This window comes from Cynara cardunculus (assembly GCF_001531365.2).
Source record: "Cynara cardunculus var. scolymus isolate 2C chromosome LG 15, CcrdV1, whole genome shotgun sequence".
NCBI lineage: Eukaryota > Viridiplantae > Streptophyta > Magnoliopsida > Asterales > Asteraceae > Cynara > Cynara cardunculus.
Window position 1 is genome coordinate 18,196,654 of NC_037542.1, and position 27,613 is coordinate 18,224,266.

Consider the following 27,613-nt stretch of genomic DNA (forward strand, 5'->3'; position numbering starts at 1 on the left):
TATATATATATATATATATATATATATATATATATATATAAGATTTGCCAAACCATTAACCCCACAAAATTAAGTCGAAACCAAAGTAAGCAGAAACAAATAAGCATGAAATTGTTCAAAATGCGGAAGATGATAAACCTGAATTCTCAACATAAACTACAAAAGTGTGATAATCGTGTGATAACAGTTGATAATCGATTAGGAAGATTGATACAACCACCAAATTTTCCATCACAGTCATTTTGTACTCATTGAGTATGATAATAGTGTGATAATCATATGATACATGAACCTAATGAACCAAAACAATGTGCGCAGTCGTAATTGGGTATAATCGTGTGATAATCGACAGGGTTGAGATACAGAACAAATTGCAGTCGTGTTAGGTGATAATCGTTTGATAATTTGTACACGATTGGGATGTAATAATCATGTGATTGTGAAACCTAATCGAATCGAATAGCTTGTAGTCGAACCCCAAATACAAATTGTATCATGTGAAAATCGTTTGCTACTCGATTCGTCATTGGATTATCACATGATTATAACACCCAAATCGTCCAATCGAGTTGTAAGTTAATCCTAATCAGAACCAATATATTATAATCGGCATTCTTGTGATAATCATGAGAGAATAATCATTTTTGGGGAAATTTGGAGATTTTTACACCCCTTTCCTACTTTCTGCATTTTAAAGAAAGTTCTGGAAATCTGTTGGAAAAAAATTGTTCAAAATCCACATTTTCTCTATTTTGGAGAAACTGTTGGAGATTCCCTAATGAACTGTAACATCTCAAGTCAACCGTATCAGATATTGTTGATTTTGTCAACACATCTGAACTCATAGTTTTAAAATGCGTTTAATAAATGAGGTATCGAATCTCTTATAAGACAACCTTGGTTCCCCTCCCTAACCGATGCAAAATATTACATGAACTTTTTGTAATGATAATTGAGATACTATGGGGGTGTTTGAGATTGCTTATTTAAAGTGCTTATTAACTTTTTTGGGTGTGTTAATAGTAATAAGAAGTTTTTAGTGTTTGGATGGAGAAAAAAAGAAATGCTTATACCGGTTTGGCACCGGTAATAAGAAGTTTCTAATAAGTTACTTCCTTCTAATTTATTCTCGTATAATATCGGTAATAAAAAGTTTTTAGTGTTTGGATGACAAAAGAAAATGGTATCTCATCTATTTTATCAACTTATCTGGTATGATACCACCATAAGCCAATTCAAACACTTTTTATAAAACTCCAATTTATCACCGTATAAATTGATAAAGGTATTAGGGACTCCATTAAACAATATAAAAAAAGGAAAAGGAAAATCAAATCGCTTCTTCTCATCCGCACATCCAGATACAGTTTCTCCCCCCTTTGCCTCAACCCCCAATTTCCACGGCCACCGGAAATGGCAGCCACCGCCCTCTTCTCCGCCCCAATTTCCATCCAACATAATTCCTCTTTTGCCTCCAAAACCTTCTCCTCTACAAAACTTCCACTAACCCTCCTCCGAGCTTCCACCTCCTCAACTTCCACCACCGTCGAAGATGACGAAGAAGAAGATACCACCACCCAATCTAAATCAATCCCTTTCGGGTCGGTATTTCTATTTTTCTCATCTGATAATCATAACAGATTATGAATTACATGATTGTTGTGTTTGTAGGGGTTGTAAAGCATGTGGGAAACCAGAGATCGAGAGAGGATGTAATGGTGAGGGGAGGATTCAAGGTGGAATTGCAACCGTACCAGGCTTTGGTTGGTGGCCAATAAAAGCTTATCGTCCTTGTCCTGATTTCGTCGCCACTGGTGGTCGCTACCGCCGTCAAGGCCAGAGCATGGATGAGGTTGCTGGCTTTGGGACTGTCCCAAGAACAACCACCACCACCACCACCGCCGCCGCCGCCGCCGCCGCTGCCGCTGAAACTCAATCAAGGTAGCCATGGATTTACCATTATTAACTTTCAATTCCTTGTGAAATTTGTTTTATAATCTTGGGTTGTTGATTTCTTGCAGCAACAAAGAAGGGCCAAGGAAATTTAAGAGATGAGAGCATTTATATTCTTCTTTAATGGCAGATTGAAGCTTGATTGTTCATACAGAAACTCCCAAATGAAAATGGGTTCATGGGCATATATATATATATATATATATATGTATATGTGATCAATGGTTTGCAATTTCTGCAAATACTTCAAAGATTTATGTTACCAACTAGTATTAGTATGATACTTTTCCTTCCATCTTGTTTGAGATTGCTTATTTGAAACAAATTGTGTTTTTCTACAAAAACACTTATCAACTTATTATACGTTAGAAGCGTTTAACTTCTTCAAAAATCCCTTTATTACTGATTTGGCATCGGTATAAGTTGTTTATCCAAACACTCAAAAGTGATTTTATTATTGGTGCGAATAAGTCGATAAGTTGTTTTTAAGAAAAATAAATAATATTTTATTAAATATTTTAATAATATAGTTAATGTTATAATTATTAAAATAAAGTAGATGTTAGAGTTAAAACGCTCATAATAGAGTTTTAACTTCTTCCTCTTGGGGTTTTTACAAGAATCTCTACTATGGAGTTTTATTAAGGTTTTTACTTTATTGAGATAACAATGACATGACAGTATTTTAGAGATTGACTTTTGATAATCTATTTTAGAAAAAGTGTAACCTAACTGTCAGAGATGCTCTAATGTTACTTGTGTGCTCCGAGATGAGTCTAAACAATCTAGGACCTTGTTTATTGGCTTGAGTTCGAAACCTAATGATACTAAGCAACTTCTTTAAGTTTCTATATTTTAATTGTATAGTTTACAAATATATGAACATACGCAATTTGAAAATTCTAATCGAGTTTTTGAACATATCAACTTGAATATTAGGGGTGTTTGGTTCACATAATGGAATTGAGCGGAATTGGAGTCTGTTAAAGAAATTTGACTTTGAAAGAATTTGAAAATAATTTGACCATGCGTTTGGTCGGGTAGAAATTAGAGTGGAATCTCTCAAAAGAATTGGGTGTAGTGTAACAATAGCGGTGGCATGATGGTCGGGTGGCGGTGTGGGTGTGGATGGGTAAACAGGGGTGGGGTAGGGTGCAGGTGGTGGTTGCTGTGATGGCGGCAATAGGGGTAGGGTGTGGGGGTAAGAGGTAGGGGCGTAACAACGACAATAGTAATATGGTTGTGGTGGAGGTAGGGAGTGTGCAGTGTTGGTTAAATTGGATGCAATGAGATGGAATAGAAATTCTTTAATTATGTCAAGGGATGATGAATTCTTTGATTTGTGGAATTCAAAAGATTTCATCCATTTCAATATATGAACCAAATAAATGAATTGAAATTTGATCATTACAATTTCTTTGAATTTTACGAACCAAACAACACCTTAATATTACGATTCATTAAGTTAAACATGTATTTGAGGTCCATTGAAACTCATAAATTATTAAACTAGAGCTCAAATAATATGTTAAATGCTTCATTTATTATTAATGGTCAATAACTCTTTAATTAAAATATTTAATTATTAATTAAAGATTTTTACTAAATCATATATTGTTGAAAACTTGAAATATAAGGTGGCCCATAAATCTTTAACTCCTTTAAGTTACGGACGAGTCAAAAAGTAAAAAAAAAAAATCAAACATGGTCCACAAGTACAAAGACCAAATCTATAAATTAGGGGCTGTTTGGCAGTTGCTGAATGATTTATGCAGAATAGTTAAGAGGTCAGAATGGTTAAGAGGGTCAGAATGGTTAAGTGTTGAATGAAATAATGTTGTTTGGCAACTGTTCTCTGAATGACAGTAAAATTACCATTTTAACCCTCTGAATGATTTAGTACTGAATGAAATAAAGTTGTTTGGCTGATATCTGAATGAAACAATAATTTTACAAAAATAACTACATATTTCATATTAATCCAAACAAACGTAACATTATTAGTTCGAAACAAGATTTCATATTAGTCCAACCAAACATAATTTTTCAAATTCATGAATAAACAATAACATAACACTTTTCTTTTTGATAGCAATCTTCAAACCCCATCTAAACAGAAGATAGCAAGATCTATAAGATCTATAAGAAAAGCAATCTTCAAACCCCATATAAACCCCATCTAAACAGAAGATCTATAAACAATCTGATCTATAAACAATCTGATTAGAGGTCACCATCTAAATAGTTGATCTAAATACTTGATGTAAAAGTGATAATAGCTTCGAGAAATGTAAATAGGGAAAAGAAATAATCTGATTAGAGGTCACCGGCGACCGGCGACTAGCGACCGGTGACCAGCGACCGGCGACTAAACGACCTGTACGACCGGAGACATTACCTGATGGAGCGTCGAGAAGCTTCTGCGCGTCACCGTCACCGAAAACAGAGGTGTGGGCGATGGATGTCACCGGCGATGGAGATGTGGAAGATGGAGGTCACCGGCTGATTTTCCCTTAAGGAGACGATGATCTAGCGTTTCCTGTGGAAGGGCGATGTGGAAGGGTAGAGAAGGAGAGAGTGGGCTGGTAGGTGTGGAAGGGTAAAGAGGGAAAATAAATGTACTGAATGGTTTAGCATGGATTCAACCTCAAAATGGTTAAGAGCTTTGAGGAACCATTAAGAGGCTTTTATTTTTTTGCCAAACATGTCTCACCTCTGACCGATTAAGAGGTTCCCTCTTAATGTCACCATTAAGAGGGAAACAAACAGCCCCTTAGTCTCAATGCTTCCTCAGCGAGCTACAAATCTTTAACTAATTTATAGATTTGGTCTATGTACTACAAACTATGGGGGTGTTTGGGATTGTTTACTCAAAACAACTTATGTTTTTTTTTCTTCTTAAAAGTGTTTATCAACTTATGTGATGTCAAACTGAAATTTTATAGAAATTGTTTGAATAAGCTTATAATGGTACCAAAACGTAATAAGTTGATAAGTTAATTTTTAGTGTTTGACAAAGTTTGATTATCCATGTAAAATGATCAAAAGAACATTCTTTCAAAGAGTTACGGTAGGAAAGGAGCAAAATAGCAACGATGTCGGAAAGAAGACAACACCTGACGCCATCGATGAGGAAGAGCAACGGTGCCGGAATCCTCCCACAACAACATATCTCAATCCCTTTCCATTATTAAGATCTTCCCAATATCGATTTCTTCCTCACTAAGTCTTGTAATTGGGGTAGAATCTGTAAGTCAAATCGATTTTCTGAATCAAAACTCTTAGATCAGAACCCTCCAAATCCAACCCTAAAACGGAAATTAAAGTTGATTCACTACTCTCATAGATTGATTCACTTCTCTCATGAAGATGTCGATAATCTCATAGATCGTCGGTGGTGGTGTTGATGTTGAGTAGTCTATATGATCGATGGGGAAGCCTGAGGACATAGGTTGTCGACGATCTCACGAGGGTGAGTCAAAGGGTTGAAAGAAAAGGATAAAAATGTAATTTGGTTTTCAAAGCTAATAACTTGTTTCTGATAAGTTAGAAGATAGTAACTTACCGAAAACTTCTTATCATAGGTACAAGTATCATTTTTCTTTTCCCATCTAAACACTAAAAATTGCTTATCACCGATACCATATCGGAATAAGTCAATGAACACTGTAAATAAACAATCCCAAACACCCCCTGTATTCAAAAGCTTTCTTTTTTTATGCTGATTTTATTAATGACATTTTTAAAGTAAATATATAAAACTGGCATGAGTATTTTGGGCGATTTCCGTAAATTTAAAGCATTAGTTTAGGCCCAATACCTAAAAGATTTATTTCATGTCTGATTTCAAATACTTTCTTCGAAGCATCTTCTAGATTTTTCCCAGATTATAGTGCTAGACGACGAGTGTCTGATCGGTTCAATTTGTTTCAGAGAGCCAAAATAATCCTGAAATTCAATCATGGATCCCGAATTGGCAAAGAAGATAGAGGAAACGGTGCTGGAGGTGTTGAAGAATTCGGATATGGATTCTACGACGGAATTCCAAGTTCGGAAATCAGCGTCCGAGAAGCTCGGAGTCGATTTATCCAAGTCTGAACGGAAGAAACTCGTCCGGAATGTCGTCCAGACGTACCTTGAGGAACAACAGTCTAAAGCAGAGGCTGATGAAAAGGCGGCCGAAGAAGGCGAAGAGGAGGAGGAGGAAGAAGACAGTGAAGATGAGAGGAAGAAGGGAAAGAAAGGGGCTAAGGAGTACGATGACGATGGAGATCTTATCATTTGCCGAGTAAGTTTGTGTAAAATTTGATTCTTACTGTTTGAAACCCTAAATTGGTTTCTTATACACCGCATTTTGAATTTTGTCTTTTATTTGGGGTTAAGACTTGAGATGTATGTAATATTACTACGTGTCAATTTTTTCTGGTTAACATTAGATTTTTGTTTTTATTTTAACCTGTTTGAAGTTAAATCCCTACTCTGATTTCATAAACCCTAACGTTTTTGTACGATGGTAATTTTGATGATCCATAATATGCTTTGCGTTGATATATTTTGATCATATCTTCAAATTTATCTGTTTATGTTCATCAATTTCTTCTTTGAATCAAGTGAAACTTAGAACAGCTCATTTGATTTATACTTCTGTTACATAAAACCCTAAAATGTGAATTTGTTATTTTTCTGAAATTTTCCACAATTTGGTTATTTAGTTTTGAAAAAGAGCAAAAAATGCAATCGAGCTACTTCCCCCCTATTATGAGCAAAATTCCTGAGGTTTAATGTCAATTTTGTTTATTCATGCTTATGGTATGGTTTTCCTTTATACTTGCAACCGTTGTGTGATGAAGGCTTTAAACAGCCAGTACAGTGGTTATATCTATGCATCAGATACTGTTTTGCCAGTATTGGAGAAACTTCTAAAGTCTTTATAGCATGAAAATTGAGGGAAATGCTGTAACTATGATATGAACACTTCTAATACTGCTCTATTTGTATTACTTGTGGTTGCAGCTGTCAAATAAAAGAAGGGTAACTATTACTGAATTCAGAGGAAAAGGTTTGGTGTCTATAAGGGAGTACTACAATAAAGATGGCAAAGAGCTTCCTAGTTCTAAAGGTATTAATATCTTGAATTTTGTATGTTTAGTTGGTAATGCTCTAAGATATGTCAATCTGATTGATTTCTGCATAAGGCTGTGTTTTTTTATCTGAAGCTTGTTGCTTGTAAATATAACCCCCCTAGTTCATGGAGATAATCAGATAATGCTAGTGTTATACAATGACAATATACCATAGCGATAGGTAAGAGATGATTTCTGTTTACCTCTTTTAAGTTCATTGTAAGGGGTATGGTAAAAGATTTAGGGCACCTTAACTATCATGGAAGATTCATATTCTTAACTTTAGATGCACTATTTGGTCTTATAATTAGATTAGAACTGGATTAGGTTGTGTTTGATTTGGTAAATAGAAATCATGTCATATCCCAAATCTCAAGATTGTTGCTTTGTGCTTTCCAAGATTTTCATGGCTGTACAGCACCCTTGATGATGAAATCATGCAGTAAACATACTAGTTAAGGTATTACATCATTTCTCTTCTAGAACTTGAACTATCGTAGCAGGTTAATGTATATAGTTATAGACGCATTACTTTTGTCTTTTGATTACACTTGTTGATTTAGCCTGGTCCATAGAACTCGATAAAGATGACATTTTTTGCTCAAATCAATATTATCTACATATCTGCAATGATAATAACGAGGGGTTGAGTTCCGGTGAGAATGAAAGTTGTGGTGAGAAAGGTAAGAAGAGATCTCTACCCTTGGATCAATCGTAACTGAAGATTAAGGTGCACCGAGATGCGCCGGATTAATTCCTGTGATAAGCGCAATTCATAGGGTGGGGGTGAGATTAAAAGTGATCAAGGATCCAGATCCTTTCTTACGCTTCTTAACTCCTATGCTCACACGATTCTTTGTCTAATAATGAGTACATCAGTAATTTTAATCTGTCTTTGACATCAGCCAATGGTGAAATGAGATATTCTGTTAGCCACATTCTGTTTATAGTTAATCTGATCCCATATTGTTTGTGTGTTTAGGTATCAGCTTGACTGTTGAACAGTGGTCAACCTTCAGCAAGAATGTACCTGCCATAGAGAAAGCCATCAAGAAAATGGAGGATAGATTGAACTACTAGTAAGTGTTGATCATGTTAACTTGAAGAAGGTTCTCTAGTCTTGTTAAACAAACCTTTTGAGATAGAGTGCCCTTATATTTTGTTCCTTTTGTAGAATGGCATGCTATGTTGTTGGAAATAGCTGATGTTTGATAGCCAGTTGTATATGCAAACTTTCTCCTGCTGATTTGAAACAAACAGTCAGATGATTTTTTGACTTCAACTTAACCAAAATTATAGCTTGGTTTTGGTTTTGGTTTGATCTCTGAGATTGCCATGATGCTTAAATTCAAACTTGGAATAAGCTTATTTGGCCTCGACTTCTTGCTATTCAGTTTGAAGTCGAACCCACAAGGTCCGTTTGGTTTGTGGAATTGGTAGGGATTTGAAGGTATTTGGAATTGAATTTTCAATCCTGAGTTCGGTTTTGAAGGAAAATTTGGATTTGTTAATCCCAGATTTTAATGAGATCCCACAAACCAACATATGTAGAGATTACCCTCGTTTCAAACCCAAATACTATGGATTTCACTGACCTCACTCTTTCATCGAATATGCCCTAATCTTTCAGTCGTCTCCATGTCTAAATGAATATGGTTTGGTGCAGAATGATTAAGAGGCTCTCATTATATAGTGTAAATGAAATATAATTATTTAGTAATTGTTTACAATGAAATATGGGCGCTGAATGGTTAGTGGAGGTTCATGATACATAATCATTCAGAAAAGTTTTAGAACCAATAAGAGACACTATTGTTTGCTAAATAAGATTCACCTCTTAACGGTTTATATGTTGTCTTTTAATGAAACTATTAAGAGGTAAATAAACAACCCCACAAAGGTAAAACAAACAGGCATTTAAATCTTATAAAACAAATAAGACTTATTCAATATCATTTCAAAAAATTAAAGGTTAAAGATTCTTACAAATTAAAGATTCTAAATGAGTGCACGAAATTCAAATCTAACTAAAATCCAAAATGTATGTTTTCAAAAGTATACAATCGCTTTTAACATATTTTAAATATAATAAATATTATTTTAGCTAAACAAGTAATTATTATTATTATTAGTATTGTTATTAATATAAAATATAATTAACCACAAGGGTGATGCCTTATTGATTTGATCTTGACTTCAAAGATCAAAAGTATCAGGAGATTTCAGGTTCAAATCCAAAGAGAAATAAAAATTTTCTTGTAGTCACGGAGGTTCAAATGCAGTGACTCTGGGCTAGCTGCAAAACAAGTGGTCGTCCTGAAATTAGTCAGCTCGCATAGCGGATTAGATATCTATGTTAATAAAAAAAATATAAAATATAATTATTTATCTTAATAATCGATTTATTTTATAACGTTAAATATTTGAATTTGAACCATTTTTATGAACAAGATTAGTTATTTAAAAAAAAGTCCCGTTACGAATCCGGTGATTCTTAAATTCAAACATATTCTAAGAATTAACATCATAACAATAATTACATTTATAAATTTTGTCATCACAATAATATGTTACTGTAAAAATCAATATTGTTTTAGCCAGGGGCGGACTTAGTGTGTAAGATACGGTAGCATAGATCACCACTTTGTTTTTTTTTATAAGGTAAAAAAAATTAGGGTCGTGAAATATGCTATTGTTTTTATACTGTTGGGTGTCATTGTATATATTTTGAAATTACAATGATTAGCGAAAGACCCGTGTTAGAAAGAGAGTAAAGTGAGAAGCGTAAAAAGGAATCTGAACCCTTGATCACCTTTAATCTCAAACTAATTTATGAATTGCGCTTGATACAAGGATTGGTCCGGTACATCTCATCCTAATGTGCATCCAAATATGAAGATCCCTTCTTACGCTTCTCACTCGGAACCCAACCCTACAATGATAACATAGGTTTGTCTTGGCAAAGTTAGCTTGCACAACTTTTCTCTCATCCCTGTTTTTTTTTATCATTTTCTTAGTTCTTTCTATGTGCTCAAATCGTGAGTTTCGAGTCTCTTCGTAAACATCAAGATTTTGAGTTTAAAAGAAGGAAAAAAAAAAAGACCTAAAACATAAAATTGGAATAAGAAGTTCCATTCCATATTGCTATTTTAATTGACAGTTATTACTGCTACTGATACTGATACTGTTACTGCAAAATTGGAGTGACCGACTTCGGTGAAGAATTATCATCAACCACCATTTTATTCAACACATTGCAAAAAATTGGCTTCAATTTTACTCCCCATTTAAGCTTGTTCCGCCGTGGCACCGCCTTCCTCGAGCTAGCTGCCGCCACTCGCATTTGCTCGATCAACGCCTCCGTGTTCACTTCCTCCGACAATATCTCCTCCAACTGTTTTGTATTGATCATTAGTTTCACCTTCCACACGCCCTTTCTTGGCGGCGGCAATACTTCAAAACCCGACCCGTCCGTCAAATTCTTCGTCACAAGTTGCAACGCCACCGTACTCGTCGACATTCTCACCGGCTCCGCTTCAATCGCCCCCAATTCACTCAACGCCTTCTCTTCAAAGGTTTGGTCTCTTTTCTCTATTTCCTCGGGGAATAGAGGAAAGAGATGGTAGAATTGGCCACCAATGAGTTGCTCCCGGTGGTCTAACGGTGACGACAACTGATCTTTCTTGAAAATCCCGTGTTTCGGAAAGTCCTTGATCACTTCTGAGACAAGTTTCGGACCGTTAAACTCTAATGCTTGACCCGAACATGTGATGACCCGAATGGGATCAAGAGATGGATCAAAACCTTTGAAAGAACAATTGCCCATTGATATCAGAAACTTGGAAATGGGGTGATGAATATATATATGTATATATATATTTGAAATTTGAATTAGTTGTATAATTAAGGGACAAGACCGTTGGAAGAGCATCATGATCCAAGATAGAGAATAAGTGATTAGAAAAGGACAAAATAATTAATGACATTTATGCTTCATTAATAACATCACCCACATGGGTCATGGTTTAATTAAAAACCATAATTATTTGTTTTTTTAATAATTATGGTTTTCATCCTTGGATTGTTGGAAGTTTCTTTTTTCACCCAAAACCTTAAACTTTGCTAAAAAGAACTCCTTACAAACGTAAGCCAACCCAAATAACAAAATCTAGGATTTCCCATCTCCAATGAGGGCGGACCTTTGAAGATCAGTAGGGTCTTCTACACTCGTTCAACTGATTTTCGTAAGTAGAATTTTTTTGGGTATGAAAACTGCAAGTTCAAGGATATTATAAAATACAAGTCACATCAATCAATAAAGTATCTCGAAATCAACCAAAAAAGTCTCTAAAAGGGAGAAAAAGTCTCACGAAATCAACTAAAAACTAAAAAAAACCTTGAAAAGGTAGAATTCAGCCGAAAAAAATATACGAGGTTTATAAGCCTTTGATCCATCTTGGGTTTGTGGTTATAAACATGGACAAGTTTCTAGTTCGTGTATCGGAAAATACTTTCCAAATACTACATTTCCATCATTTAATGTTTTAGGTTATCACGAAATCGTACCAGGATAAGACAGAAATTTTCGTACATGAAATACGGCATCGATTTCGTGTGTGTATATATATATATATATATATATATATATATATAATGGGGCCTAGGGACTGATATGATGATTGGTTTAGGTAGGGCGGCCGGCCTACTACAGGTACCTGTAGGGATTAGTATGTGAGATCAGTATCCACAAACTGATGCATGAGACACACCATTTACTTGGGAATAGAGAGGGGAAACATTGCATTTCACAATATAGCACTTTAGTCGGTTGACGTAAGTGGCCCATGAAGCTACTGCTATCCGTGGAGTTGAGATTGCTTATCGGGAATCAACTGTGGGAATAAGGAAGATTGTTCCTTTTTTATTGGGATCAGTTGTGCTTACCTTGCTTAGCCATTGAAGAAGAACCCCATTTCATTAACAATAAGCGTTTTTTTTACTCATACGCATTGCGATTGTGTCTCCTAATCGAAATTTAGTTAAGGTTTGTGGAGAAACAGTCTTTACCTATGGTTTCGTGACCCTAGTACTCATTGCAGTCGGTTTCATTATTTAGAATCCCCGTAGGAATTTGAAACTAATATGAGAAATATTGGAATATAACAAAAAATTACGGATCAATCGACCTGGTCTATAAATCTATTCTAACTATCAACAAATTCTTCAAATTTTAGGCAGGATGGGGATTGTAATTTTTTATACTTCTCGAGGTAAAATGACAAACCGGGAGGCTAGATTCGAAGGAATCGGCGGATAAATTTTGTGTTATATATGGTAATCCTTATGATATTCGAATTAGATCCTGAATTTACTATTTGTGAAAAAAAAAAAAAGAAAGAGCGGGTTGTATAATCTCACTCCTCCCCCATTAGTTGATACTTCAAGGAGGTTTTACCCGGAATTAAAGAAAAAAAATAAACTGGTTCACGTAAGAATGGACGTACCGGTTCACGCAAGAGTGCATGTAGAATACTTAAAAAACGTGAGTCGTTGTTAAAACATTATAAAGTTGATGATTCCCACCAAGAATTTGATCGTCGGGTCGTACTAATTCCATATGAATCAGCACTGAGAAGCATGTGCCCATCACTCCAGCAATGGCACCAAAGATGAAATATAGAGTCTCTATATCCTTGTGGTTAGTGGAGAATAGCATCCGGATTTGTTATAAAATTGAGATTCTTTCATGTTTTTACTCCGCTTTAGGCTATTTTTGTTTACGTAGCTTAAAGACTCTTGTGTTTAACAAGACCAATAGTAGTAGAGCCTCTTTGTATTTCAATTCATACATGGACTTAGATGAACAATTAGATGATGTTATGGGAATTTTCATACTAGTAGAGCCTCTTTGAATTTTCAATTCATATATAGATGAGAGATCAAATGCAAACCAATCAATTTGTACAAATCATGCAAACCACCCCTATCCATCGATTTCGTTGTTTAATCTTATGAAAAAAAATTCATGAATTGTTTAATCTTGTGAAATTGTTTTATATGATACTTTTTTTATGAAGTTGTTTTATATATGGTTATGAAATTGTTTCATTTAATACTTAAGGAAATTGTTTCATGTATTTCTCTAAAATTAAAATAATGAAGATGATAATACATATGATTAACACCCTTCACAATAAAAATGATTAATCAGACTCTCATAATTACAAAAAAAAAAATGAATAAAATGAAAAATTATGATTGGTTGAATGAGGTTTGTACGGTTTGTACAAATAACATAGTTTGCAAAGTAAATCTTCTACACACACACACACACACATATATATATATATATATATATATATATTCATTAGATCACTTTTTATGTATTAATATGAGAGACCGATAGTTACGAACAGTTATAATCGTTAATGGAAAAGATTGTAGAATAGTTACAACTGAATCAGAGTTCCACCAAGCTCTGCCCCAGGTCCAAGTCTGGAAATCACAAGTCTGAATGCATAGTCCGGATCTCTAACTATATGGTTTATAGTTAAGGGCTAGGGAGATTTTCCTAAGTCAAGGAATACACAAAGTTCATATTTCTGACACTGTAGTTCAAAGTTACAGACTTAGAAAATTTCAAAGTTCAGATTACTAGAAACCATAAGTCTAGGCGCTAAGTCCAAATCTCTGACTCTATGGTCCTAAGTTAGGGACTTAGGAAATTTTCTAAGTCTGAATGAACATTTCAGATTTCTGAATCCACTATTTTAATTAATATTTTCATTAGGTTCAATTATTTTAATATTCTTATCAATAAAAGGTATTGAAAACGAAGGTTTAGTAGAGAAATAATATAATAATACAGTTAAATGTTAGAATTACTAAATATAGTATCTATTGGAGTTGAACGTAATTTTTTTGAAATTTTTTGTCTTTTATTAATACTATACTTTAAAGAAAATATAGCATAGCTATTGAGGGGCCGTTTACCAAACGCTTACCCGGGTAAGTGTTTACCAAGTCATATTATCTTATCGGATGAATATAACAAGGACAAAAAATCTTACTGGGTAAGAATGAGAGAAGGAACAAAAGTCTTACCCGGTAAGTGATGTCGAAGAATCTTACCACGGTAAGAGTTTATCGGGTAAATTATTGCATATGGTATCGTTTTAGTGGACTAAAATTTTATCCGATAAGTAAATAATAATGTTGAATTTTACCCGTAAGCATTTATCGGATAAGTTTTTGGTAAACAACCCCTCAATATCTAACATAAAACCAACGATTTCTTTGATTTATTATCATTAATTAATGTTAAATACCTCTACAAATAAAATAATTAATATACAAACCACCAAATAAAATGCAAATAATTGCAATTCATTTTCATAATTGGAAAAATATATTTAAGGCATATAAAGAAGCACGTATCACCTTACGGATCCACAATCCAAGTGACCCGATCCGGGGACCGTGACCCAAACACTCACACGTAATACACCACAAATAACGTCAACTCTCCATCTTCTTCCATGCATCTGAATGGATAAACCCTAATTCCTTCTAAACCACAAAAAATAAAAATTTCTTCCTTATTACCTTGTAATCTCCTCCTCATCCATTTTCCAATCAATCCCACCTCCTGAAACCCTCGATCGATTCAATCATGGGTTGCGCCTCATCTAAACAAGTTGAGGTCGGAACAGTCGACGTCTACCGTCCGGCCTCCACCAGTTTCGCCGTCTTCGATATCAACGCCATCAAAGAGCCGTGGCTAGCGGCGGAGGAACAAGAAGAAGATGAGAAACCACCTCCGGAAAAGCCCGTAACCCACTTGCCATCTCCTATTCTCGAGAAGCTCGACGCCGGCGAGGATGCTCCACGATCATGGGATGAAGTCAGCAAAGAGTTGGAAGATCTGAAACCCACCTTAAACTCACCTAAACCTCCCCAACCTCCTCCAAATCCGGCGGTTACACCGCCTGAAAAGCCGGCGCCGGAGCCGGCGAAGAAGGTGAAACGTAAGAGCTTCTCTTTCCACACTCTTGAAGAACTTGAAAACAACGTCACAAAGGCTGCAAACAAAGCAGCATCCGGGTTGAAAAAGACTGAGTCGTTCAACGAGTTAAACAAATTCGGGTCCCGATTGAAACGAACCGACCCGGGTACCAAATCCGGGACACATACCGGGTCGGTTCAACCTCCTGTGACGGACGGGTATATACCATTGAAAGAAAACCCGTTTTTGTTACGCGATAGATTGGAGAGAGAAAGGGAAGGTAAACCGCCGCCTTTTTTTAAGAGGGACCCACTTGAGGATTACCCGGAAATTTGCCCACCGGGCGGGTCGGAAAAAGTGGTCATCTACACCACATCATTGGGTGGGATCCGAAGGACATATGAGGATTGTAATCGAGTCCGAGCCATTATGGAGCTCCATGGGTTTGTTTACGAAGAACGAGATATATCGTTACACGGCGAGTTCCGAACTCAGTTGAAAGAGCTACTTGGTGAGTTGGTGAGTGTCCCGCGGATGTTCGTAAAGGGTAGATATCTAGGGGGTGTCGATGAGATTGTGGGATTGAATGAGATGAGTCGACTCAGAAGGATACTGAGTCGAGTTGGGATCGAGAAAGTGGTTGGGAGGCAAGCGTGTGAAGGGTGCGGTGGTGCAAGGTTCGTGCCATGCTTGGATTGCGGAGGTAGTTGTAAGGTGGTGGTTGACGATAAGAAAGAAAAGGAAAGATGTCCAGAATGTAACGAAAACGGACTCGTATATTGTCCTATTTGTTCATAAAATTTTGAATCGTTTCTTGGCTTAAATTACCGTTGTATTTTTGTTTCGGTTTGGTTTTTAGAATAGCAAGATAATAAGAGATACTTTTGTGACGATATAGTTATTTTAAAATTTTATATAATTGTTTTAAGAAATAACTCTATATTCCAATCTCCATCTCTATAACCATACAACTTATTTTTTTTTTTTTAACAGCTTAATGGGTTTCAAAGTTTATTCGATCAGTCATTCATGATTGTTTTTTATAGTAATTTAATGATATAAAAAGTGACTTATTTAATTAAGTTGTAAGGGAGATTTTTTTTTACAGAAAACCAAATTTTTTTCTAAACCCACATCTCGAATTTAAAAATACGTTTTTTTCACGTATGAAAAGATCTTTTCAATCTATATAGACAGATTAATCCATGCAAAAGATTTCATCCATCTATGAATTAATGAAAACTAATCAAAAGAGCCCTCTTTGAGCTATCAAGACGTAGTTCGTAATTGGTAGTTCTGTCTCTGGTTTTTTGTTCGTCTTTTATAACTTCAAGAATCTAATTAAACAAGAGTTTGTTTATTCCATGTGTAGCATATTTACAACGTAACTCAAGCAGCCAACCTCCACTTTAATTTGTTTTCAGCTCAATATAAGCACCCATATATAGATACATACATATATATATAGATACATATATATATATATGTGTGTGTGTGTATGTATAAAACTATATATCCTTCTACCCTCCTCTTTTTTCAAAAACCGAGTCATGAACAGAAAAAGAACACCCTCCTCCTATAATATCTCCTACGCAACATTTTGTGTATGTTTTTCGAGGGGCACCAAGCGAATCGATTCACCCACTCAGTTTTTCTTCTCTTCAAATATGTCCAAAAGTGAGATAGCCTGCAACCAAAATCATGCATATTAACTGTTAGTTTTCTGTGTTCAAAGTTGTAACACATGATGTATACTTACATATAACACACACACACACATATATGCATGTATATATAGTAGCAAACGATCAAGATCATCAGTTGAATTACCTCTGGAATGTTGAGTTCAAGGCGGAACTTAGGGCCATCGTAATGGTGAAGAATCGGCCTGAATGAATCCTCCTCTAATGGCTCATAAACGTTCCTTGTCATCACTCGCACCTATAACATAATTAACCAACAAGTTAGCAGATTTCACCCAGTTTTAGATTATGTGTCATCAATAGAATTGAAGATGGTTAATTACCTGAGCCGGGAACCGAGATTCGCCTTGGTTTTTCATGTCTTCCCAAGCAGATGGATCGATATTTGTACCCCCAAAGCTTGCAGCCTGAATAATCAACAATTTGGTGTTACTCAGAAATACATGAATCATGTTTAAGAAAGAACGATTCATTATGAATTATGTTTAAAGAATGATTCATTATGAATACCTCAAAAACTCCATGAAGTTGGTGGGTGGAATAATTGTAGAGGAAAAGGGGCAAACCAGGTGTGATTTGCCTCACTGAGTCGCGATAACGTGGTGGTAAACCTGCAGAAACACGAAGATTAATTAGCAACCATTCATATATATATAAAAAGAGAGACAGAGAGAGAGGGGTTTGAGGAAACCCAAAAAATAAAATAATATAACCATTCATTTGGAGGCTATCTAAACGTGTATAAAAGTAATTAAAATTGTTTCTTTATTTTTATGTATATATACATACGGGAAAAAGTGCTTGCATATGTGTTTACCCTCCGGATGAACTGTTACTAGGTTGTTTCTTGGTTTCTTTCCGGATATTATAGTTTTTAGTAAACATATTTGATTAAATTTAAAATGTTTAAATGATAAAAATATTAAAATTAAAAGTACAATGTTGTAATAGAAATTAATGATGTTATAATAAAGTAATCTTTTGAAAATACAATACTGTAATAAGAAATATCATATCAATACATTTGTATACGTGGACAGCCTACATGGACGATGAGGTGGCAAAAAAACTTGGTATAATGAATAAATTTAATTTAAAAGGTTACTCAATGCTATAACAGATAAATTTTTGAAAATATGATACCGTAATAAAAAATATTTTGAAAGTACATTATTAAGAAAAACCGAAAGTCCAAAGCTATAATAAGAAATTTTGTATCGACATAAAAAGCTATAATTATTATCACGGAAAAATCATATCATTATCAAAAATGGATGTATCGACATAAAAAGTCTTCGATAATAATAATAAAATTAATTTGGAGTACCAAAATTCTTCTTGTGTTATGTATGTATAATTGTATATGACAAATATCAATTTTAGACATACAAAAGCATTAAGAAACATACCAAATAGCTGTCTCTTGAGATTCTCTTGCATGGTGTCATTGTTGCAGACAAAAATGTAGCCGCCGACGGTTTCATTTCTCGGCAAAGATTCCGATGGTGGCAGAGTCTTGAACCTCTTATCCACACTGTTCTTACCACCATCTTTATCGCTGTTATTAACGTTGTTGTTGTTGTTGTTGTTGTTGTTGTTGTTACCATGATTCTTTTTGTTCTTCCCATGCTTACTTCCATAACTGTACTGTTTATCATCTCCACCTCCACTTTTCCCATTCACAACTCTACCGTTACTGTTCTGATTGAAATTCTGGTTAAGATTCAAACTGGGTTTTGAATAAATTCCTTTATTAAGCCCTCCATTGATCCCAAAATCGCCAAGTGGGTTCTGATTGGTGGATCCGATGACACCAGAGGATCCGATCTTCCAATCAAAGTTGAACCCATTGAAGTCTGATTTTGATGGGCCGGAAATGTTGTTGCTGCCGGTGCTGGGGTTGATGACATCCCTGCCGACACGGATGTCGAAATTCCGGCGATCTTTTTCCGGCCGTTTGGACACATAGGAACTGCTCCAGATGGAGTCATTCAGAGAGAGATTTGAAAGATTATTGCTCTGAACACGAAGCTGGTCGCTAAACTGCCAGAACGATGACTGATTGTTGTTCTCCATGGTTAAAGATTGAAACTTTATTGATACCCAAATGGAAAAAAGATTGAACTCGAGGTTTTTCCACACAAAAAACTGAAACCCAGATCAAAAAGATAATAAACTTATGTTTTCTACTTGAAACTAATTGAAACCCAGATGAAAAAGATCACAAATTTGAGTTTTCCTTTTCCCCCAAACTAATTGAAACCCAGATGCAGTGTTTGAGTGATTTGTGAAGTGTGGAGTGAGGTAAGAAGAGGTGAAGGATATAAAGGAAGATGGAGGAAATTTCTAGGAAGTTTGTATTGAAAACTTGATGAAATATTCAAAGTATTCAGTGGGCCTTTTTTGGGGGATAAGACTGATTATTAGAAAGGAAAAGGTGGATGAAGATGAGAGGTGTAGTTAAGCAAAATGGTGACACAAAAACGCGTAGAGGTGGAAGAGAGATGAAAACTTGGTGATCGAGAAGACGAAGACGTTTTCTTGAAAGCGACCCTAATCCTTCATTTTGGTGGTAAATACATTTATGGTCCCTACAAGTTTTTGGGTTGGTAAAATGTCTCTTCTAACTTTCAATTTTAATATGTATATTGTAGGTAGAGAATCGATTAAATGCAAACCACTTAATTTATATAAATTGTGCAAACCTCATTCAATCAATCATAATTTTTTATTTTGTTCATTTTTTTGTAATTATGAGAGGTTGATTAATCATTTTTATTGTGTAGAGTGTTAATCATGGATACTATCATCTTTATTATTTTAATTTTAGAGAAATACATGAAACAGTTTCATTAAATTTTCATTAAGTATTATAGGAAACAATTTCATCATCATATATGAAACCATCTTATAAAAAAAATATTATATGAAACAATTTCACAAGATTAAATAATTTTATGAAAAAATTTCATAAGATTAAACAATGAAATCGACGGATTGAAGTGGTTTGCACGGCTTATACAAATTGGGTGGTTTGCATTGATCGTTCATCTATATATATATATATATATATATATATATATATGTATGACACACACACACACATAGGTTATCAATCTCACACATCAATAATGAGGACACAAAATTATAAATTTAATGCAACAACCAATCTAAGAGCATTTGTAATGGTCAAGTATTTAAAATACATGATCTATTTATCACATCAGATTTTCACTGTACTAAAACCATCTTCGAATACTTACTTCAATGGTCAAGTCTTTTTTAAAAAAATTGTATTTATAATTCATTCTTGATACACATACATAAATCTTCAAACACTTGACATTCCTTAAGCTTTTGGATGTTAAGCTATTTTTCAAGTAATTGCTAAACGGTTAACCTTTTCACCAAGTTTTTATGTTTACTGTTGGAGATGCTTTAAGTGGTTGTTTGGTTCAACATGGAGAAAGAAAATGGAATGAATTTTCATTTTTCGAGTTTAACTTGGAATGAAAATTTGGATTTTGATTGAATGAATCTCTTATATTATATAAAACTAAACAGTTTATTTTATTTTCAATTTAATTGATTACTGTTTAATACATCTAATCAATTATGGTTAGTTGGTTACTGATGAAGAAGAATGTAGTTATAGACCAAAAGGGTTACTTTTAACATACTTGTATAGTGGAGGGACCTAAACATAAAAAATCTATATAGAAGAAGGGGTTGAAGTTGAACATAGAGATTATTGTGAAAGTGAGAGTGTTCACACACACATAACTCACTTTTCTTTGCTTCTATGCTAAGATAAAGGCAAACACTCTCTTTCTTTTGTCTTCAATACGTGTCATCATCACTAGGGATATAAATGGAAATTGCAACATTCATGTAAATTCATATCAAGTTAGGGTAAGCATTACTTGCAAAATGTTCGTAGAAATGTCACTGATTGTTTACCAAATATTTACTGGATAAACATTTACCAAGTCACATTATCTTATCGGATGAATATGGTAAGGACCAAAAATCTTACCTGATAAAAACGAGACAAGAACTAAGAGTCTTACCCGGTAATGGTAAGTGAGGACAATGACTCTTACCATGGTAAGCGTTTACCGAGTAACTTCCTATCTTTCATCGTTGGTAATAAATATGAATGGTAAGAATAGTAAGTTGGACAAACCAACTAGTCGAACGTAAAAGCTATTTGTGTTCACTTATCCGGTAAACGTTTACCATGGTAAGAGTTATTGTCCTCACTTACCGGGTAAGACTCTTGGTCTTTGTCTCGCTCTTACCAGATAAAATTCTTACTATTTGATACTGTTAGCCCAATTGGTCGGAGGAGGACTATTGGATCACAAAAGCCCATCATGAGGCCCATTTACCATTATCAATGACTAGTTGGTTTGTCCAACTTAACAAATACAACATTAGATTTGAATTTGATGTATTCAAATAAAGGAAAAAAGAAAAGTTTGTTACAATTGCCGTACATAAATATTATTTACTTTAAAAATTAAAAAAAATAGTATTAATTATAAATCCATAAAATACCCACATCAGTTGACGTAAAAATTATTACATTTTCAATTAACATATTTCGCTTGCTTTATTCTTTCAACAAAAAAATTGCAACTATTTGGTGTTGTAGTATCTGGGTTTTGACCAATGGCGGATCCACACTAGTGGATATGGTGGCACGGACCGACTACCGTTTCCTTCCTCCGTTATAGTGTAGAAAAAATTGTTTTTAAAAGACGTCATTGTATCTTTTATTTGAGTACAACCGTATATATCTTGAAACTACAATAAAACATAAGTTTCTTACGGTAAAGTTGGTTAGTAAGGCTTTCTTTCATCCCAGCTCAGGTGTAGGTTTGAAACTTGATTGTGTTATTTGCTTAGTTTGTAACTTCTAATTTCAGATTTATAACTTTTTTAAAAAGAATTGCAATAAAATGCTTAAATACAGGAACTCATATGTAAAAAGTAAAGAAGTAACCAACCGACCGACCAATGATTATTTTATTAAAAATATTCATATTATTGTTTCTTATATATTGTGTTTGATGTTTATATAGATTTATGAAAAACAAATAATTTTGTATAAATTTACATGTAATTGGAAATTACACACACTTTTGGAATTTTAGGAGTCACGATACAAGAACAAGACTAATGAACATGCAAAAATGGGTCATCAACTACCTCGCCACGACGCTACCCAAACACTGGATGCAACCTGGTTCATTTCAGTCAGTCCTCTTCTTCCGAACATGCTTTCATGGAAAACGCACAAATCTTTTCTGGTTTTCTAAACTCTTTCCTTGTCTTTGGTGAACTACAAGATTCAATCTCCATGACACCACCATAAACCAACATTTCAGAATCATACTCCGTTTCGTCATTCACGCTTTTCATCAAACAGGTGGAGGGCAGACTTCCCCCAACAGTTGGTTAACTTCGTTTCTGCGGTCGATCAAGAATAAAAGAAAGAGAAGACTAAAGAGAAATGACAAGCATTACAGCCACATGTTCTTTTGGTTTGATCTTTAGAAGAAAAGATTCAGAAAACAATGGAGTTTCAATGCATCAATACAATGGTCTTAGAGCCATAGAAACTACCTTCAAACCAAGTGGGTCGATTTCTACTTCAGGTGTGATCATCTTTGAAGAAATACCTCTTATTATCCATTCAATTTCTCATCATTTCTGTTGTTTCACTCGATTCTCATATCTTCAACTTTCTTGCATATATATTCTCAGCTTCAAAATCTAAAGCAATCAAGGCCATTTCAGCTCCCAAACGAGAAACAGACCCAAAGAAGAGGGTTGTGATCACTGGAATGGGAGTTGTTTCTGTTTTTGGCAACGATGTTGACACATTCTACGACAAACTTCTAGAGGGTGAAAGTGGAATCACTCTAATAGACAAATTCGATGCTTCCACCTTCACTGTTCGTTTCGCCGGTCAGATTCACAACTTCTCATCGGTCGGCTACATCGACCGGAAAAATGATCGTCGTCTTGATGACTGCTGGAGGTTTTGTTTGGTCGCCGGCAAAAAAGCCCTTCTTCATGCCAACCTTGGCCAACAAATTCTTGAAACTGTGAGTCTTTCAATTATTCTTCTCCCTAGGGTGTAAACGAGTCCGGCTTTTACCAAGCTACTCGAGCTCGAGCTCATATCTCTCGAGCTCGAATCGATCTCGAACACAAAATAAAACTTGATTAAAGCAGAACTTCATAAAACCAATGTTGGCTTGTACGAAAACTCCCAAAGAGGAATTCTTCCAGTAGCATCGGCCATTAGACTTTTTTGAGTCGAGTCGAGCCGAGTCATTCGATCAAACATTTTGTTGAGCCGAACATGCTCCTATCTTCATAAATCATATAATAAAAATATGAAAATTATCACTCTCGTGACTATAAACGAGTTAATCGATCGTCAGTTCGAGCCCATAAACGAGGATCGAGCTCGAGTTGAAAATTCAAAAAATATTCGAGCTCGAACTCGAGCCCTATATTGAAAAGTTATTCGAGCTCGGGCCTAACATTTTTTTTTTGAGCGCGACTCGAATAAATTATGACTCGACTCGGCTCGTTTACACCCCTGGTTCTACCCATTTCAAGATTCATTAAGCATGATGATCAGGGGGGAGTTACTAACAAAGTAGGGGTGCACTCCCCCAATCGATCGTCCGGTTGTAACAAAAAAAAATTACTTGTCGTAACTGTGCACCTGCTTAATTTTTTAATTTACTTGGTCAAAGTGTGTTGACTTTTCTCGAGTTAAACTACGACTTTTTGGACCATTGATCGACCTCAAAGTGCAACTGCTCGCGATTGATGATGGTAATCTTGGTATATATACAAACAGATGGATCGAACGAGGATGGGAGTTGTTGTGGGATCAGGCATAGGAGGGATGACGAGTTTCAGCAATGGTGTGGAAGCACTGATTCAGAAGGGATTCAAGAAAATTACTCCATTTTTCATTCCTTACTCGATCACGAACATGGGATCGGCATTGTTGGCGATAGATACAGGATTAATGGGGCCAAATTACTCGATTTCAACCGCTTGTGCAACTGCAAACTATTGCTTTTATGCAGCTGCAAACCATATTAGAAGAGGAGAAGCAGATATCATGGTGGTGGGTGGAACCGAAGCTGCTGTTAATCCTACGGGTGTTGGTGGGTTCATAGCCTGTCGAGCTTTGTCTCAAAGAAACCACGAGCCACATAAGGCTTCTAGACCATGGGACCAAGATCGCGATGGTTTTGTTATCGGAGAAGGTGCTGGAGTACTGGTATATAACTTCATTTCTATGCATTCTTTTAACCCCAATTCCGTTAATAATTTATCGAGAGAGAATTTGATTTCGTTAGACACACCACCGGACGGCTCGCCTGAATGCCCACTAATTTGTAGTTTACTCATAATTTTATCATTCTTTACCGTTGTGGAACGGGAATGTGGAATGGATGCTCCAGAAATCCAGAGTTAGACCGTTGGACTCGTAGTGAGGCCCAACAGGCTTATGTGGAAATCGGGTGGGCTATGAAAGTCGAAGCCCAAGCCAACTCTTGGTCCGGCACTTAGCCGAGTCCAACCCAATTATGTGGAAATCGGTTGGGATTGAAATGCTATTTTTTTAGAGGCTTATTTTTCGAAGAATTCCCCTTGTATTTTTTTCAATTAATTTTTTACTGTCTTTTTAAGTCATTTTACATTGTTACGTAAGTCATTAGCTAATTTTTACTAAATAATACTAGTTTATCATATATTTTATTAGCTAATAATTAGTTTTGATTTACCAAACATAGTCTTAGGGGCTGTTTACCAAACGCTTACCCGGGTAAGTGTTTACCAAATCGTATTACCTTATCGGATGAATATGGTAAGGATCAAGAATCTTACCTTGTAAGAGCAAAAGTCTTACCTGGTAAATGAGGGCGATGACTCTTACCATAGTAAGTGTTTACCAGGTAGATTGTTGCATACTATGCCATTTTTGTGGACTAAAATCTTACCAGGTAAGTAAATGATAGTGTTAAATTTTACCCTGTAAGTGTTTGGTAAACGGCCGCTTAGATGTCAGGGCAATATTCCCATTTAACTTGTTTTGTGTGACATGAATTGTATGTAACTTGAAAGAAAGTGTACAGATTATGGAAAGCTTGGAGCATGCAAGTAAAAGAGGAGCCAATATTATCGCGGAATACTTGGGAGGAGCCATAACCTGCGATGCTCACCACATGACGGACCCTCGCAAAGATGGTCTTGGAGTTTCGTCATGCATTGCCAAATGTTTAGAAGATGCCGGTGTTTCTCCCGAAGAGGTATTACAACTTAATTACCCATGGGAACTTTCGTTTGAAAACTCTCTAAATCATGAGATCTTTGAGAACCAGTGCATCATGTGCTATTTCATATGATTTTTGTCATCTATGGCTAGAATTTAATTTAGTGATTAGCATATATTTGTTTCACAATGTGTTGGTTTTACATATACTCTTCACAATATGAACCTTTTTTGGAGTGTTTGTGAACCAAATATATATTAATCAATACATTAAATGTATATTTAAGACTTTAAGTTAAAAAAATCATATGAAATAAAACATTAAGGTAGAATTTCTCATTGATCTCACAAATTTTGGAGTTCTGAAATGATTAATATAGGGTTAGGTTGACGTGAGACTAGTTTGTTTTCTTGAGACCTGTGAGAACACAAAATTACACTAAAACTTCACAATAAATATTGTGAAGGTACAAAAAAACAACTAACCATCAAAAAATGTTGCGAAGGCACTTGATCCGAAATCTTTCTCTCTCCCCCCCCCCTCTCTCTCTATACACACACACACACACACACACACACACATATATATATATATATATAAACTTGGGATCATGCGAGACCAAGAGTTTTTCGTGACACCCGTAAGACCAATTCTCAACCCTTGGATTAGATCTGACAATCTGAACATTTATAAACGCCACGAGACTTCTCAATAATCACAAAATTGTCACCGTGCAACTTTAGACCATTAGATCATTAGCTTATAAAGTTGATCAATGAACATAAATTGGTCTTACGGGTCTCACAAAAAACCTTTGGTCTCACGTGAACCCAACCATATATATATATATATATATATATATATATATATATATATAAGCGAGCGAAGGATCGTGAGAGAAAACAAGTTATAATGAGAATTGTAAGAAAAAATCTGAACCTTGATCACTTTAATCTCATTCTCACCAATGAATTGTGGTTTAGAAGGGAATTGATCTAGTGCATCTAGGTGCACGTCATTAGTGTTGACATTCAATTAGGATTGATCCAAAAATGGAGTTATCTTCTTACACTTCTCAACATAACTTTCTTTCTCATCGAAACCCAACCCTATATAAACGGTTCGTTTTAATTAGTTTCTAATGAAGTATATGTCCATTATAAACATTGAAGGTGAACTATGTGAATTGTCATGCAACCTCAACCCTAGCTGGAGATTTGGCTGAGCTTAATGCCATTAAGAAAATCTTCAAGAATACATCTGAAATGAAGATGAATGGAACCAAGGCAAGAAACCCACGATTAACTCAAATGCATGCATGCAAATATAACGATATACATACATATATATATATATAGCTAATAATTAATGAAATGTTTATGGTGCATTAGTCGATGATCGGACATGGTCTTGGAGCTGCTGGTGGATTGGAAGCCATTGTATGCATAAAAGCAATCACCACTGGCTGGCTACACCCCACCATTAATCAAGATGTACCTATCTAATCTACTACACTAATTCATTCCTTAATTAATTTGCTATTTTCATGGATTAATTGATTTTGAACCATTTTTGTAGAACTTGGAGCCTCAAGTTGATATCGATACCGTCCCAAATGTGAAGAAACGCCATGAAGTCAATGTGGGTATGTGATCATTTTCGTATTTATTTAAATCTTTCTCGTCCATTGGGATGTATAAACGCGAAAACAATTGCTCTACTCTTTAGAAGTAGATGTCAAATCGGCTACATTTCATCCTCCTTACCCTAATTCGATTAAGATTTATTGGAGCCGTTTAGTTTGATGTATTTCGTACTTGTTTTGGTGCAGCCATCTCCAACTCCTTCGGGTTCGGTGGGCACAATTCTGTGGTTGCATTCACTCCTTTCAATCCTTGATGAGCAGGTTTTCTTCCACCTTAATTCCATTATATATATATATATATATATATATATATATATATATACACACGAAAAAGTTCTGGTTTTTTCCACAGAACTTGAATGTATTCTATCATGATCACATGAATTCAAGATCTTGTTCATGGCTTAATGACCTTATTGGAATTAATTAATGACTTTATAACATTCAACTGTTACCAGTTGTTGGTCTGATCTCATAAAGCCAGGCTTAGCATTAGTTAGTCATTAACTTTAATCTTTGTCTTATTATTATTAATTAATCCTTATTTTCTTAATTAAAAACACATTGTAGTTAAACGTCATTTCCATCGTCACATGCAACATCTAAATTTAATTATTTCTCCAATAAATATTTTTAAATAATATATATAATATATAATCTAAAGATATCCCACTTTCATAAAAATTGATGGCAATTATTATTATCATCGAATTTAATGACTTGAAAAAGTAATTTTCTTAGGATTTACCGACCTATAAGAAGCTGCCATGTGTGTAAAATGGTACCATTTTCCGCTATTTTAATTAATTGACCGGATAAGAAACTCGTGAAATTTGAAAGTCTAAATCATAAAAAGACGTCTTTTTTTA

General features: G+C 35.1%; 5 protein-coding genes across 6 annotated transcripts; 4 read left to right on the forward strand and 1 right to left on the reverse strand.

Moving 5' to 3' along the window:
• The first annotated feature begins 1,353 nt into the window (after positions 1 to 1,353).
• On the forward strand, positions 1,354 to 2,143 carry LOC112528387. The gene is made up of 3 exons (XM_025139404.1): positions 1,354 to 1,601; positions 1,672 to 1,941; positions 2,022 to 2,143. The coding sequence occupies exons 1-3, from the start codon at positions 1,414 to 1,416 to the stop codon at positions 2,053 to 2,055; spliced, it is 492 nt and encodes a 163-aa protein (XP_024995172.1). The 5' UTR covers positions 1,354 to 1,413; the 3' UTR covers positions 2,056 to 2,143.
• Positions 2,144 to 5,751: 3,608 nt separating this feature from the next.
• Positions 5,752 to 8,355, forward strand: LOC112527820 (RNA polymerase II transcriptional coactivator KELP). The gene is made up of 4 exons (XM_025138634.1): positions 5,752 to 6,241; positions 6,967 to 7,072; positions 8,059 to 8,155; positions 8,251 to 8,355. Coding segments are annotated over exons 1-4 (531 nt in total). The 5' UTR covers positions 5,752 to 5,914; the 3' UTR covers positions 8,252 to 8,355.
• Positions 8,356 to 14,498: 6,143 nt separating this feature from the next.
• On the forward strand, positions 14,499 to 15,971 carry LOC112527846. Its single transcript, XM_025138676.1, has one exon. The coding sequence runs from the start codon at positions 14,749 to 14,751 to the stop codon at positions 15,877 to 15,879; it is 1,131 nt and encodes a 376-aa protein (XP_024994444.1). The 5' UTR covers positions 14,499 to 14,748; the 3' UTR covers positions 15,880 to 15,971.
• A 451-nt stretch (positions 15,972 to 16,422) lies between these two features.
• LOC112528751 (B2 protein-like) lies at positions 16,423 to 19,141 on the reverse strand. Its single transcript, XM_025139818.1, has 5 exons — positions 18,194 to 19,141; positions 17,295 to 17,395; positions 17,108 to 17,191; positions 16,912 to 17,022; positions 16,423 to 16,768 (listed from the first exon to the last, which is right to left on the reverse strand). Exons 1-5 carry the CDS (start codon positions 18,858 to 18,860, stop codon positions 16,727 to 16,729), a joined length of 1,005 nt encoding a protein of 334 aa, XP_024995586.1. The 5' UTR covers positions 18,861 to 19,141; the 3' UTR covers positions 16,423 to 16,726.
• Positions 19,142 to 21,930: 2,789 nt separating this feature from the next.
• Positions 21,931 to 26,998, forward strand: LOC112528134 (3-oxoacyl-[acyl-carrier-protein] synthase I, chloroplastic-like). 2 transcript variants are annotated; one of them, XM_025139069.1, is made up of 8 exons: positions 21,931 to 22,447; positions 22,557 to 22,900; positions 23,671 to 24,102; positions 24,962 to 25,135; positions 26,272 to 26,385; positions 26,491 to 26,592; positions 26,678 to 26,744; positions 26,931 to 26,998. In XM_025139069.1, the coding sequence occupies exons 1-8, from the start codon at positions 22,303 to 22,305 to the stop codon at positions 26,996 to 26,998; spliced, it is 1,446 nt and encodes a 481-aa protein (XP_024994837.1). In that variant the 5' UTR covers positions 21,931 to 22,302. The 2 variants fall into 2 exon arrangements, with proteins under 2 accessions (XP_024994837.1, XP_024994836.1); XM_025139068.1 differs by having other exon boundaries at positions 21,931 to 22,415; positions 22,495 to 22,900.
• The last annotated feature ends 615 nt before the right edge of the window (positions 26,999 to 27,613 follow it).

Excerpts from the sequence above, each read along its gene's own strand:
- LOC112528134 (XM_025139068.1), top strand. The coding sequence starts at position 22,303 with ATGACAAGCATTACAGCCACATGTTCTTTTGGTTTGATCTTTAGAAGA. Across the intron at positions 24,103-24,961 it reads GAGAAGGTGCTGGAGTACTG|ATTATGGAAAGCTTGGAGCA; the intron begins GTATATAACTTC and ends GAAAGTGTACAG. Across the intron at positions 25,136-26,271 it reads CCGGTGTTTCTCCCGAAGAG|GTGAACTATGTGAATTGTCA; the intron begins GTATTACAACTT and ends TAAACATTGAAG.
- LOC112527846 (XM_025138676.1), top strand. The coding sequence starts at position 14,749 with ATGGGTTGCGCCTCATCTAAACAAGTTGAGGTCGGAACAGTCGACGTC.
- LOC112527820 (XM_025138634.1), top strand. The coding sequence starts at position 5,915 with ATGGATCCCGAATTGGCAAAGAAGATAGAGGAAACGGTGCTGGAGGTG. Across the intron at positions 6,242-6,966 it reads GAGATCTTATCATTTGCCGA|CTGTCAAATAAAAGAAGGGT; the intron begins GTAAGTTTGTGT and ends TTGTGGTTGCAG. Across the intron at positions 7,073-8,058 it reads AGAGCTTCCTAGTTCTAAAG|GTATCAGCTTGACTGTTGAA; the intron begins GTATTAATATCT and ends TTGTGTGTTTAG.
- LOC112528387 (XM_025139404.1), top strand. The coding sequence starts at position 1,414 with ATGGCAGCCACCGCCCTCTTCTCCGCCCCAATTTCCATCCAACATAAT. Across the intron at positions 1,602-1,671 it reads TCTAAATCAATCCCTTTCGG|GGGTTGTAAAGCATGTGGGA; the intron begins GTCGGTATTTCT and ends TTGTGTTTGTAG. Across the intron at positions 1,942-2,021 it reads GCCGCTGAAACTCAATCAAG|CAACAAAGAAGGGCCAAGGA; the intron begins GTAGCCATGGAT and ends GATTTCTTGCAG.
- LOC112528751 (XM_025139818.1), bottom strand. The coding sequence starts at position 18,860 with ATGGAGAACAACAATCAGTCATCGTTCTGGCAGTTTAGCGACCAGCTT. Across the intron at positions 17,396-18,193 it reads TCTCAAGAGACAGCTATTTG|GTTTACCACCACGTTATCGC; the intron begins GTATGTTTCTTA and ends GTGTTTCTGCAG. Across the intron at positions 17,023-17,107 it reads AATCTCGGTTCCCGGCTCAG|GTGCGAGTGATGACAAGGAA; the intron begins GTAATTAACCAT and ends ATTATGTTATAG.